This window comes from Hydra vulgaris, chromosome 03, assembly GCF_038396675.1.
Source record: "Hydra vulgaris chromosome 03, alternate assembly HydraT2T_AEP".
Classification (NCBI taxonomy): domain Eukaryota; kingdom Metazoa; phylum Cnidaria; class Hydrozoa; order Anthoathecata; family Hydridae; genus Hydra; species Hydra vulgaris.
This window is the reverse complement of record NC_088922.1, coordinates 7,283,781-7,297,354: the sequence shown is the minus strand read 5'-3', so window position 1 is coordinate 7,297,354 and position 13,574 is coordinate 7,283,781. Positions and strand designations below refer to the sequence as shown.

The following is a 13,574-nucleotide window of genomic DNA, read 5'->3' as shown; positions in this document are numbered from 1 at the left end:
AATTTCTGGGAATAGCATTAGATAATACCACGTATCTGTACTATAAATTTTTTACCAGAGAAGATTAAAACTTTAAATTTTTTTTATTTCAACAGATTTCGGGTTTATTCTAGTATAGAGAGTTTTATTTATGTTCTTTGAAAAGTCAACAATAGATATTTGGTGTTAAAATGAATTATATCCGAATATAGTAGCCAACGCGATGAATGTCAATGCATGATTATAGTTATGCAGATTTTATAGTAGCCAATGCTAGTTACGCAGATTTGCACTATCCCTGGCAATATACTTCCCTGACAATACACTTCCCTGACAATATACATCCCATTTAGTCTAAACATAAAATATCTTTTTCAATCAGATAAACATCTGATAGAAAATCAAAATGCTTATATTGAATTTGAGTCACAAAAGATAAAAACAAAAAAACTTACAAAAGCAGTAATGCGAGGAAACTTATTCGGAAATTCTCTCAACTGGCACAGGGTCACAGCATCCCATAGTTCAGCACATTGGTTTTTGTATAGAACCAGAAAATATTGCCTTAACAAAAACAGAATAATAATAATAGAAAAAATACTTTTAATAATAACAATATAGACTTATATATTTATTTTTGTGACAAAATTTTAATATGTACGCATTACGTTTGTTCAACAAATTTAGTGTGGAAGTTATTATATGAAATGTAAATGGTATTCTTAAGCAACTTCTGTTATGTGAGCCTAAAGAAATTTGTACAAACTGCATAATTAAAATTGCATAAAAATTTATGGTTCAATTAGGATTGATTAAATTTTTTTTATTATTAAAATTAATGTTACTGATGTTTGGAAGACAACCTTTTAACTTTATTCCAACTTAAATGTTTATAAAAACTAATGACTTTATGGAAAACCTTTATCAACTAAATTTAAAAGCATCTTAAATAAGTTTGCTATGAGCTAGCACTCTAGCCTCAAACACTTCTACAGCTTGTGGTCCTGACAACATACCTTTTAGAGTCTTGCAGAAGTGTTTTCTGGAGATGTCGTCTACTCTTTTAAAACTATTTAACAAGTGCTTATCAGTCTTGTTTTCCGGTCTGCTGGAAAGCGGCATCCCTATTTTCAAAAACTCTTCTTCTTATCATAAGCAACCCTTAAAATTAGGAAAAATGAGGTCAGCAATAAATTGCCAACCTCAAACTGTTAGGCGCCCGCATCAGGTCGGCAAAAAGTTTTGACACAAAGAGATTACCATAAAATATAGAAACAAGGTCAGTGTTTTTTGCAGACCTCAAACATTTTTAGGTTTATTCCATTTATTCTTTTTCTCGATAAGAAGCCAAAACTCCCTGATTGCTTGGAGGGGGCATTCGAACTTGAAAAGAATCTCACTGCTACAGCATGGGGCTCTCAGTGGCTGGTGAACTTTAACTCAGATAAAACTCAATTTTTTTCGGCTAATTGTTATTGCAACAATCTAGATCTTCCTATTTTTATGAACAGTAATATATTTGATGAGTCATCGACACTTTGTCTTCCTGATTAACTCTAACTTTCAATCTTTCTTGGAAACCATATATCAAATCCATTGCAAAACTAGCATTTGCTAAGGCTGCATCTTTTTATTGTGCATGCCACTATCTAAACCCAGATTCTATTTTTTGTCTCTATAAACCTCAAATCCTTCTTTTCATGGAATACTGTTGCCATATCTGGGGCGGATCTTCCAATGATGCCCTTTCTCTTTTTAGTATGGTGGAATAAGCTGAAAACACCCCAAACCTGGAAAAAAATTATATAAAATTAGGATTTTGCACATAGTTTAGTTAGCATGTCAGCAACGACCAAAAAAAAAGCCCTGTGTTTTTGAGAACAGGAATTTTTTTCAATCAAAAATTTTTTTCAATCAAAAATTTGGGCAAAATGACTAAATTTTTTATTTTGCCAAAATTATAAGTTTTATATATCATTTGAAAGATAATTTAATGCCGAGTAAAAAGTTTTCTTATGCAAAGTTTATATAATGTATGGTTTGTGAGTTATAACTGTTTAAAGTGGAAATTATGATGTCATCGTTTTTGAAAAATATTCTTTCTTTGAAATCGTAAGCATGATATACCTTTAGAAATATAATTTAATGCTGAGTAAAATATTGTCAAACTGTACATGTAATAAAATTTATTTGAATGAATAGTTTTTGTTCTTGAGAGAAACTTTTCGAATAAATTGTGTTGAAAAAAAGACATTACAATGAAAATATTTTAGAACAAGTGTAATTTTATTCGAATGTATAAAATGATATATTATTACTATTATATTATATTCATATATATTAGATTTATATAAACTAATATTATATATAGGTATAAGACTAAATTAAATTTCATACAAATATAAATAGAAAGTGTATAAAGAGACGAATGAAACTTGTTCATTGTGTAACGGTAGCTTTGAAAAGTCTCCATCAGTTTCAGTGAAAAAGAAAGAATTCCAAACTTTAAAGAGAATCTGCAATGAAATAGGATTATATGATTTGAATAGGTATATTTAAATATATGGGATAAAATAGAATCAAATGCTAATAATAAACAGATTTAAACTATATAACAAGTTTACATTAAAATTGTATGGAATTACTTTTATTTAGATACTTTGATCAAAAGTTAAAAGAAAACTCAATTGGGACTGTTCTTGTGCATCATGATTGCAGAAGAAGATTTATAGATTTACGTTTCAAGTGGTAATCCTGCTGCTTTCTTTGTACCAAATCAGCTGACGATAGAAACAGTACTGTTACTCAAGTGAGAATGTTACCACTTTGAAATAAGCTTCTTAACCAACGCAAAAGTAGAGCTGATGAATGGGGAAGAGAAGTTTTAGGTTGTTTATCAAATTGTAATGATCTTGTTGCAGAAGAAGCAGTTTATCACATTCCTTGTATGAACAAATTTAGACTTAATTTACTGACTGGAAATAAAAAAGGTCATCCATGATTTGATGCTTTTTAATTTTTACAAGGTTTGTGGTTGGTTAGAAAAAGATGCTGATTGTGACCTTTGCACATTAAACAAGATGCACGATAAAATGTTAGAATTTAGTAATGAGTCTCTGTGTTACTCCATTAAATATTTGAAAAATAAGCTTGTAGAATATTACGGTAATCATATATTTTTTGGAGAAGGACCAGGTCGACAAAATCTTATTTGCTTCAAAGACATGACTTGATTCATTATGGAAAATTTTAGGAAAAAAGATGAACAAACATCTGATGACATCATTGCAGCAAAAATTGTAAAGAACGACATCAGAGAACTTTCCTATGATAAATACAACTATCCTATAATCAATCTAGACTTGGATTTAGTGCTTCTTCTAATGAAGTAAAGTTATTTAAAGAATCAGTCGTTGTGGAAAAAGAAGATGCAACTGAAATGCAAGAATATAAATTTACACAATGGGTTGACGATAATGTTGACCATAACAAGTACTCTAACTGAAAAAAATACTTTTCACGGAATGGGTATAATTGCAATTACTCCATACTTTGTTCAAAAATCTGTTGCCATTAAGCGCTTGAAGCATAAAATCTTTTTGCTTTAAAGATGCAATAAAGATACTGCCTTTTTGTGGATCAAGTCAACAAGGGTTATCTAAGTTAAAATTTAAGGCTGTCAGAAATTTAGCAATGCCATTGTTTCATTCACCTGATATAAATCTTGATCAATTGTGGCAAGCTGCATGGTTTTTAACTTCAAAGTAATCTCCACGCCCTAATTGGTTAGAATTCATGCAACATGCTGTAACTACATGCAGTGACCAGTTTCAAAAGACAATTATCAATTTTCTTCCCATTATTAACTTAAATGCTTTGGAATAGTCATGTATTTATTCAACTCTTCAATTTGTGATATTTCAAGCCAAAAAAATTTAGCATATCTACACTGTGTATTATTTTTGATCAACCACTGTGGTTGAAAGCTATTGGAATTGTGAAAAACGAAAATCTGAACATTGTGTGCAGACTTGGTGGATTTCACACACTCATGAGTTTTTTTGGGAGCATTGGTAAGCTAATGTCTGGATCTAAACTTGAGGAAGTCTTCAAAGAAGTGTATGCAGAGCATACTGTTCAACATATGTTTTCAGAAAAGGCAGTTGCTAGATCTCTTAGAGCTCACATCTTAATTCAAAGTGTTTTAACGGTTTATTTAATGGATTCTTAAATAAAAGAAAGTAGAATTGATTTTGCTGGCTTTATACCTGCCTACCAAAATGCAATGAATGACCACGTTATGAACAAGGAAAAACTAATTGAGTTGAGAAATAGTGATGTTTTTAAAAGAACTAAGAGTGCATTATCTGCTTTCATTGAGAAAAAAAAAGTTGAATTGCGTACAGCCGCAATATGGCTTCAATATATGGAATATATTGATGTCGTAAAAGAATTTATTTGTGCAGAAAGGACTTTAAACTGGTATTTATATCTGCAAGCTGTGAAGAAAATGCTAAATTTATTTGCAGCAACAGGTCATGTAAATTATGCTAGAAGTGTAAGAATGAATTATCAAGAAATATTAACTCTTTCAGAGACTAATCCTTGGCTTCATGATAGATTTATAGAAGGTGAACATGCAGTTTAAAGATCAAGTATATATTGGGGTGGATTATGGTCAGATCTTCTGATTGAACAAACGCTTATGTGGTCCTTTAAAACTAGCAGTGGGTTAACAAGAGACCATAGTCTTGAGGAGAATCTATGCCTCCTTTGGGTTTCAAGTATTAATTACACAGCTGCTGTTCATGACACAATGACAAATCTTATAGGTGTTAAAGTTGAAACTAGTGAGCAGTATCTAGAAATGGGGTTCATGCGTAGAATAAATGATTATGAAGATTTCTAAAAATGCTTCATTGTATTTGATGGATATAAGTTCACGACTACAATTAAGTTTAATGAACACATTAGAAGAACAACAGCTAGTGGATCTTCAAGAAATATCATCATCAAAAAAGATAATGATGTTTCATACTCCAAAGAACGTTTTTTAAGTAACATACATAATTGGGAGCAATTGATATTGTTTCTAGCAGCACACCTCGCCAAGGAGGACCATATGGTTCATGTGTGTGAAGGGGACTCTAACACAAAAATTGTTTCTATGGCTCTCGAGGTTGCAAAAGATTTTCCAACAATAGTTGTGACTGATGACACAGATGAGGCTGTAGTGCTTCTTTACCACTGGAATAAGAAGTTATGCAATGTTTTCTTTCTTCAGGTACACGGCAAGAAATGTTGGAGCATTAAAAAAGTCAATTAGAAGTTGGGGACGCCATGGATCATTTGCTTTTTGTTCATGCATGGAGTGGATGTGACTCCACTTCAGCAATATTTGGCAAAGGAAAAGCAATCTTTTTTAACTCTGTCAAAAAGTCAGAAAGTATGAGGGAGATATCCAAAACATTTATGGACTACTGAGCAACAGACAGAGAAATTGCAAAATCCTCAGTTAATGCTTTCAAAGAATTATATAATAGACATCAAGAGACTTTATTAGTCAAATTAAGGTTTAATCTTTTTTAAACATACACAAATTTATAAAGATTAGCTGAGCCTAATCAAACTTTTTTTAATAGTCAAACTGCTCCTAGCATCATAATATATTTATTTTATAGGATTGTCTTTATATTTAAACAAACCTTTCTTCAAACATTAGATATTCAAAATATCTTGAAGCATTGTGCAAAGGTATTGTTGTCCCTAAAAAGCTACCATCGACTGAACGGGCTGCTCACTTCCATGGTTACAGAGTTCATCTGCAAATAATTGAACAGAAAATGCTAGATGAAGGATCAAACCTAAAACCTACATTGGGGATGGAAATCCACCAAATGGACAAATGGAAATCCACCTTGAACCAATTCCAACTCACAAAAAAATAGCTCCACAAAATTCAAGGTCATCCAATTCAATGCCAAACAAAAACGTGCAAATGGTGGTCTAGTAGAGTGTTGCCATCTGGTTGCAAGCTTAAAAGATAAAGATAAACTTGTAGCTAAACTTGTTGCTTGATATACTGAATTTTATTTAAGAAATTATTACTTGTCAAGAGAAAACCTGTTTGACAAAATGTAACATTAAGGCCCACATTGACTGCATGCGTGAAAAGAAAAAGAAGATTTCAAAAGAGTTTTTATACTTGGACAAAGGGATAAAATAGGAACTACCAGTCAACTGAAAATCTATTTTAGAAAATAAAATATATCACAATAACATGAAAAGATTTGATTCAGAAAAAAATATTTTCTGAAAAAACAAGTATAATTGTTTTTATTTTTATTTTTAGTTTGTTCTAATTAGATTAATATGTTTGAGTATAATTGTTAATGATAAAGTTTTTGATAAAACCATTTATTTAAGTTAAGCTTCTGAATTATTATATTCTTATTATCAAAATTATCTATATTCTGAACTACTTCCAAATCGCCTTTATGATATGTTTTCACAAACTTCATACAATTAACAGTTCTTTGGTTGGGTAGTGAAGTAAAATACTTTCAGTTGAGAGTAAAAAACTTTTACTTGAGAATTGCTTCACATCAGTTGCCACAAGGAGCTTATTATTTAACATACAATCTTTTTCAGCCACTCTTTGGTAGTTTGAGTTATAATATAGTATCATTGCTTCATTTACTATTTTATACTTTAAATTTTATATTTTGTGGTTTATTAAGGCTTGAATATCCTGCAACAGCATATTCTTTAGATCCTAAAGATAAAATAATGAAATGATACTACATTCCAAATTTATTTTTAAACCAGCAAAAGCTGTACTGAAATCACTTAAAAAAAACACTTAGTATTTAAATAAAAGATATGTGTTTGCTTAGCTGAGAAATGTTACATGTAGATCAATAACATAAATTAGCTTTTCAATGTTAATCAAACATGCTTTTAAACTTGGTAATTGAAACTTTTAAAAAAGAAGAAGATAACCAAGCAATTTACTTGTTGTTGTAATCATCTTTTAAAATTTCAAACACTAGATAAAAAATCTTGGCTGAAAACCCTGATATAGTCTTTTTTTAAACAAAAATAATTAACAATTATAAAAGCTATTTATATCTAAAGAACATAGCAAATAATTTTAACAAGCCCTCACCACTCCAACCTCCAGAGTATATACAACATGATTTTAAATGGGTTGGATAGACCATTCCTATCATCTTTACCAAAAAATAAAAATTTATGTCAGAAAGATTAGGCTACTAAAATAACTCTTGTAGTATTTTTGAATTATTTGTAAGTGACCCTTCTATAGTATACTTTCTCCATATATACAAAAATTTGAATTTGTATATATATGGAGACTGCTGGGACCTAGTAGTACCTTTAAAAAAATTTACAGAACATAGGAATACCCATAAAAAGATTTATATACTTTTTTGAAAATACAAATCACAAGGAATCACAAAAACTATTACAGCTTTTTTTTTAACTATGGTGTTTTATGCCCCACCCTAATATATATACCCACTTTACGTTTAACACCCCACCCTAATATATATACCTACATACTTTATCAACATATTGATGAATTTTTGAAAGCATGTTTTTAGTTTCTTACTAAGTTTATAAATAAGAAAACTAAAGAAAAAACGCAGTCAATTAATACACCAAAATATTAAAACATTTATAGTTATTAAGTAAACATGGTAAATTTGAATATTTAAAATACTTTTGATAGTTTAAGTCAGAAAAACTAATATATAAACGGAATAGAGTATTTAAGCAACAATTTTTTTTGGTATCATTAACACATAAACATTTGGTATGTATGATTAACACATAAACATTTGGGAGTTAATTTTTTGACATTCATTGCATTAATATTGCCTTTTCCAATTTTGCTAAGATTTATTGCATTTTCTGCCAATTGTTTTTATTTTTTTTTAATAATTTGTCATAAAATGAAATTGTAGCCATATCTTTACTTTTGGTTTATTTAAAACCAAGCTTATACTATTATTTAAAATAAAACCAAGCTTATACTATTATTCCTTCCAAACTATTTATGAAACTATTGGCTTTTATCAGTATTTTGTATTTATATGATATTAATTTTACTTTATTCACTCAGTATTAATATTACAGTATTTAACTGCTATTAATTTTATTGTATTTAAATGCTATTAATTCTGCAGTGTTTAACTGGTATTGTTTATTCCTTTACTGATATTATTGTTTAAATCTTATATATCATTTAATGCCCTTTTAAATACAGTGACAAACCCTTTGAAACCCTTTGAAATAAAAAACTATTTGTCTCTTTAAAACAGCAAATTTTTTTAAAACTATATTTAGTTGTTATTTTTTGGAAAAAAACAACAAAAACAGTGAAATTTGTAGAAATTAAAAATTTTATATAAAAAAAAATCAATAATTATTTAAAAAATAGAAAAATTACTTTAAAAAAGAAACTTTGAGAGATGCTATGGTAGACTGCTTTAAACCATTTGTACTAGGCAGTGTTTTACTTTGACCTAAAAATTATATAAAAGCTAATATAAACTTTTTATACTTACTTTTATAAACTTTTTTTAATGTTATGATAAGTGTCATCTGTTATAATAATTGGATTAATTACTAATCTATTCAACTTTTATGCATAAATAAAAAAATACTTACAATTTATTTTTTGATTTAAATAAAAAACCAACAAAATATTTGCTACTAAAAAGCTTTTAATTTAGTAAAAAAAAAAAAAAATTTGAAATTAAAATAAAAAGTAAAAATTACTTATTTACTTAAAAATCAAAGATTTTTATAAATTTTATATCATTTAAAATTTGTTAAATTTCAAGTCTATTAAATATTTTGTCATCCTGTGAGTTTATTATCAGAACATATCCTGGGTATCATCCAAGAAATTGTCTTACGTTACAATTTTTTATTTTTTATTTTGACCATCTTCACTTTCAATAAGGCTGCAAGCAACCACTATTAGAGTTGGAAGTTACTGTAAGAGAAAAGATGAAGTTTATAGACCAAGATAACAATTGAAAGATGACTTGAAAGACTTTAAATTATACGAATCAGGAAAACAAGATGAATGTAGCAAATTCCAAAGAACTGATGTTCTAGGAAAAAAACCACACGAATAAGAATTTTTGGAGCACTTAGGAACAGTCACAGTAAAAGGATGAGACTTAATTGAATGACACCTAACACAAGAATGAATTTTAGTACATAGAACAAGAGACGCTAGCTTTTTAGAGCAGTGCCGATTATAGTATTTATAGAAAAGAGAAAGAGAAGCAACATTACGACATTGTAATGATGGTTACAGGTTGGCTGCAGGTTCAACAATATTTACGATGCACTTTTGCACCTTGTAAAAGAGAAAGGGTATCATTGGAAGATCCACCCAGATATGGCAACAGTATTCCATACAAGGACAGATTTGAGATTTATAGAGATAAAGAATAGAATCAAGATTAAGAAAGTGGTAAGCACAACAAAGAGATGCAACCTTAGTAGATGTTAATTTTGCAATTGATTTGATATATGGTTTCCTAGAAAGTTTGAAAGTATAAGTTAATCCTAGAAGATGAATGGTAGATGACTCATCAAGTACATTACCGTTCATAAATATAGAAACATCAAGATTGTTGCAATAACAATTAGCTGAAAAAAATTGAGTTTTAACTGAGTTAAAGTACACCAGCCACTGTGAGCCCTATGCTGTAGCAGAAGTTAGATCTTTTTCAAGCTCAAACGCCCCCTCCAAGCAATCAGAGAGTGTTGGCTTCTTATCATGACAAGAATAAATGCTAGTATCATCAGCAAACAATGCCACCTTAGATGTGAGAGTTTTTGAAAAAGATCGTTAATGTAAATTAAAAAGAGTATAGGGCCAAGGATTGAACCTTGAGTAACCTCTGAAGTGACAGGATATGAAGAAGAGTGCTGTTCATCGAGGACAACTTTTATACTACAATTGGTAAGGAAAGACTTAATAATTTTAAAGCTGTTACCTGATACACCGTAGGAAGGAAGCTTATTGAGAATACCAGCATGCTTAACTTTATCAAAAGCTTTAAAAATGTTGAGAGCGACAGCCTTAATTTCTCCACATCTATCTAATGCATGATAAAACCTATCATTTATTACTGTTAGCAAATCAGCTGTAGAACGAGAAGATCGAAATCCATATTGATGATCATTAGATTCAAAATTAAATGTTTGTTAATTAAAGACTTAAAAACCTTGCTTATGATAGGAAGAAGACTAATGGGATGGTAGTTAGAGGAGTCAGATCGCTTTCCAGGGTTTTAGAGATAAACAGATGCCGCCTTTCAGTAGGTTGGAAAATAAGACTCTGAGAAGCACTTGTTAAATAGTTTTAAAAGTACAGACAACAGCTCCAGAGAACACTCCTGCGAGATTATAACAGATATGTTGTTCGGACCACAAGCTGTAGAAGAGTCTAAGCAGGAAATCACTTTAGATACATAAGCTGGAGTGATGCAAATGTCAAACAATGGATCAACCTGTTTGTCAGCTATATCAGGTAGAACGCAACTAGTGGAATCAAGAGATGATACTGATGAAAAGTTCATAGCAAACAAGCTTTATCAGCTTTGTCTTTAGGTGAGGTGACAAAATCTGAACAATACAAGAGTGGTGGAATAACAGATTTGCCCTTATTAAAGATCTGTCAAAGATTCACAGAAGCCACTGATGAAATACAAGATTTTGTGACCTGAGAATAGCGGGCTTTGCTGTTAGACAAAACCATTTTACAATGGTTTCTAGCAGTATAGTAAACAGACATCTGTTTTCTGACAATATTAAACAGAAGTCTGTTTTCTGGAGAATTATTTTGCTGATAGATATGGAAGTAATGGTTTCCATTGGAAATTACAGCAGCACAATATGAGAAAAACCATGGAGAAGAGCACAGCTTCACTTGGAATCGTCGAGAGGGAACATAATATACCATGCCAGTCTGAATCCAAGAAGTTATATAAGAAGCATATTTGTCAGCAGGAAGACAAAAGATTTCTAACCAAGGGCCATTACAAAGAAAATCATGGAAAAAGTCTCAGTCAGCTTTAAGGTAGTTGTAAGAGATAGTTGTAAGCGTTAAGGTAGTTGTAAGAGGTACAATGATAGGAGGATTCTGATGATGAAGAAGAATGAGATAACAGTTTTATAAAGATCAAACCCTGATTAGAAGCACCTTTTTTTTTTTTTTATTCACCTCCTCAAGGCCTAGAAGGCTACTACAGATGAGGAGGCTACTTATTAGTGGGTATAACCCTCTCTCAACTCTATAGCTCCGAAACACGAACCTTGACGAACAAGGCCGCTGCGCGGAGAAACAAGTTGAGCGCGGTACTACCAGGGACGTGGTGGGGATCGAACTCGGAACCTCTCGCTTATGGAGCGAGTGCTTTACCACTACACCACTACCGCATATTATACCTAAAGGTGAATGTGGGGAAACTGAGCACCGAATAGGATCAGAAACAATACATAAGTCAAGTAGAGAAGGTAAATGATTTGGATTGTCAAAAACGTGAGTTGGAAAGTTGACTATTTGTCAATAGATATTGAGAGTTACTGACACTAGAGACAAGCCATTCAGTGTGATAAGCATTAAAGTCACCAACAACAATTTATTGTCTTAAAACAGCAAAAACTATGAAACTTTATGTTTAGATGACACTGATATCAGTATAATAAAAGAATTTTGAAATCAGAGAATCTATAAAAATTTAATCGTTATAAAATTTATAAAAAAATGATTATTACCGGATACTACATCTAGATGAACTATTTCACTTTTATTTGTTCCAGAGCTTCCGTTAAAATACACCAACAAAGATGCAAGATTTAGCCATTCAATACCTTTTATATTTTGGTGTAAAAGAGTAAATGTCTTTAACAAAGATCCAGAAGAGGCATTGTAAATTTGCAAAATTCCACTACCGCAACCTAGATAACCATACACTTTATTTGATATGAAACTTTATTTTAAATATGAAAAATTTTAACAAATAATTAACTTAAAAAATTATAACCTAAGGCTAAATGAGGTTTATAAAACTCAATATTTTTTGTAGTCATTGGAAGACACATATTTGCACATACAGGATTCAATGCAATTCCTTCAAATATTCCTTCCAACAAAAACTTTGGCTTTTGATAGAGTGTTTTTTTACTGACTTCTTCAAAGTTGAGTAACAAGGGAAATACTTTTGATAATGTAAAATCTCCAGTAAAGTTATATATATTTTCTGTTTCTTGTAGGTTTGGAAGTTTTTCATTTAAAACTTGGACACTTTCATCTGCTTTTATTAAAAGTGACCAGAACAATATCTTACCGTCACTTAACACAAGAGCAGTTTGAGTTTCAAGAACTGGATTTAAACAAAATCCCATTATACGAGATGCTCGACTTAATCGAAAAACATCTGAATGACACTTAATATCATAAACCACATCTAATGATATACGACTGGCCAAAACTTGCTCAGGATCATCTTCACTTTCATATGGAACGCTTTTGGGAGTACGAATAACTCTAACTGAAATAGATCCATTATCATGTAGTAAATACAATATATCTCTCTGATAACATGGTATGACAGAATAAAATGAAGGACTGTTTGATTCAATGCAAAAATTGCCAATAGCTTGACCTATCTCCATGTCAAGGATAAGTATTTCATATGGAAATAGAAGCAATGCATGGTGACGATTAGAAGGAAGGTAAGTCACTTGCATACAGTCACTAGTTGATAAAGTCTCTTCATCTTCAACTCTAAAAAGTAAAAAAGTCAAATAAAAACTAAAAGTTAAAAAAAAAAGTTAATTACTTTAAAATTCTTTAAAAAGAAAATTACTCACTTTGAATAAAAAAACTACAAACCTCCCCCTTAAGTCTTCTGCCCATGATTTTACCTTTTGAAATGTTGACTTTGTTGGTGAAAAAGTTTTAGATAAAGTTGAACTACTTGCATCTTTGGTTGTAGAGGGACTTGAAGTGTTTTGAATATAAAACTTTCTACCTTTTTCTATCGGTGGTTTTCTAATGTCTAATTCAGTAATTAGCATTATCCATTCATTGCACATTACTAAAATAAATAACAAACAATGGCACAACACAAACAAATGTTTTAAATTTAACAATTTAAAAACATTTTTTTGGAAGGAAAACATTAGACTGTCACCATTTACTGTCATTCCACAAAATCACAGTATAAAGTGATGTTGCACCAAACATTTTGTAAACCAATTGCTTTAACTATTCCATACTTAAACAAGAAAATGTTACATTGTCAACTTCTTCTGCCATTTTATTTGTGACAGTCAATTATTTTCTTATTTAAATAAGACATAGAAAAGCTAAGGCAGTTTTTTTCCTTTCATAGTGCAATATGTTATGCAAATATATATTCCCAGGGCAATACTACTATTAGAAAGATTACCATGAAAGGAGATTCTTCCTACCTTTAGTCATAATTTATTTGGCCTTTTTAATTTAACTATCTTCAAAAGCTTTGATTTTGAAAAGAAAG

The 13,574-nt window shown here is 30.4% G+C and overlaps 1 protein-coding gene across 1 annotated transcript in view; it reads right to left on the bottom strand.

Annotated features, from left to right (window-relative positions):
* Positions 1-13,574, bottom strand: part of LOC100198607 (WD repeat-containing protein 11) — a 70,016-nt gene that overhangs the window by 44,730 nt on the left and 11,712 nt on the right. Inside the window, exons 6-10 of the mRNA XM_065792215.1 lie at positions 12,926-13,130; positions 12,075-12,817; positions 11,806-11,988; positions 8,453-8,528; positions 435-543 (exon numbers count right to left, since the gene is read on the bottom strand). Of these exons, the coding sequence (XP_065648287.1) occupies positions 435-543; positions 8,453-8,528; positions 11,806-11,988; positions 12,075-12,817; positions 12,926-13,130 (1,316 nt within the window). The remainder of the gene's footprint in view (positions 1-434; positions 544-8,452; positions 8,529-11,805; positions 11,989-12,074; positions 12,818-12,925; positions 13,131-13,574) is intronic.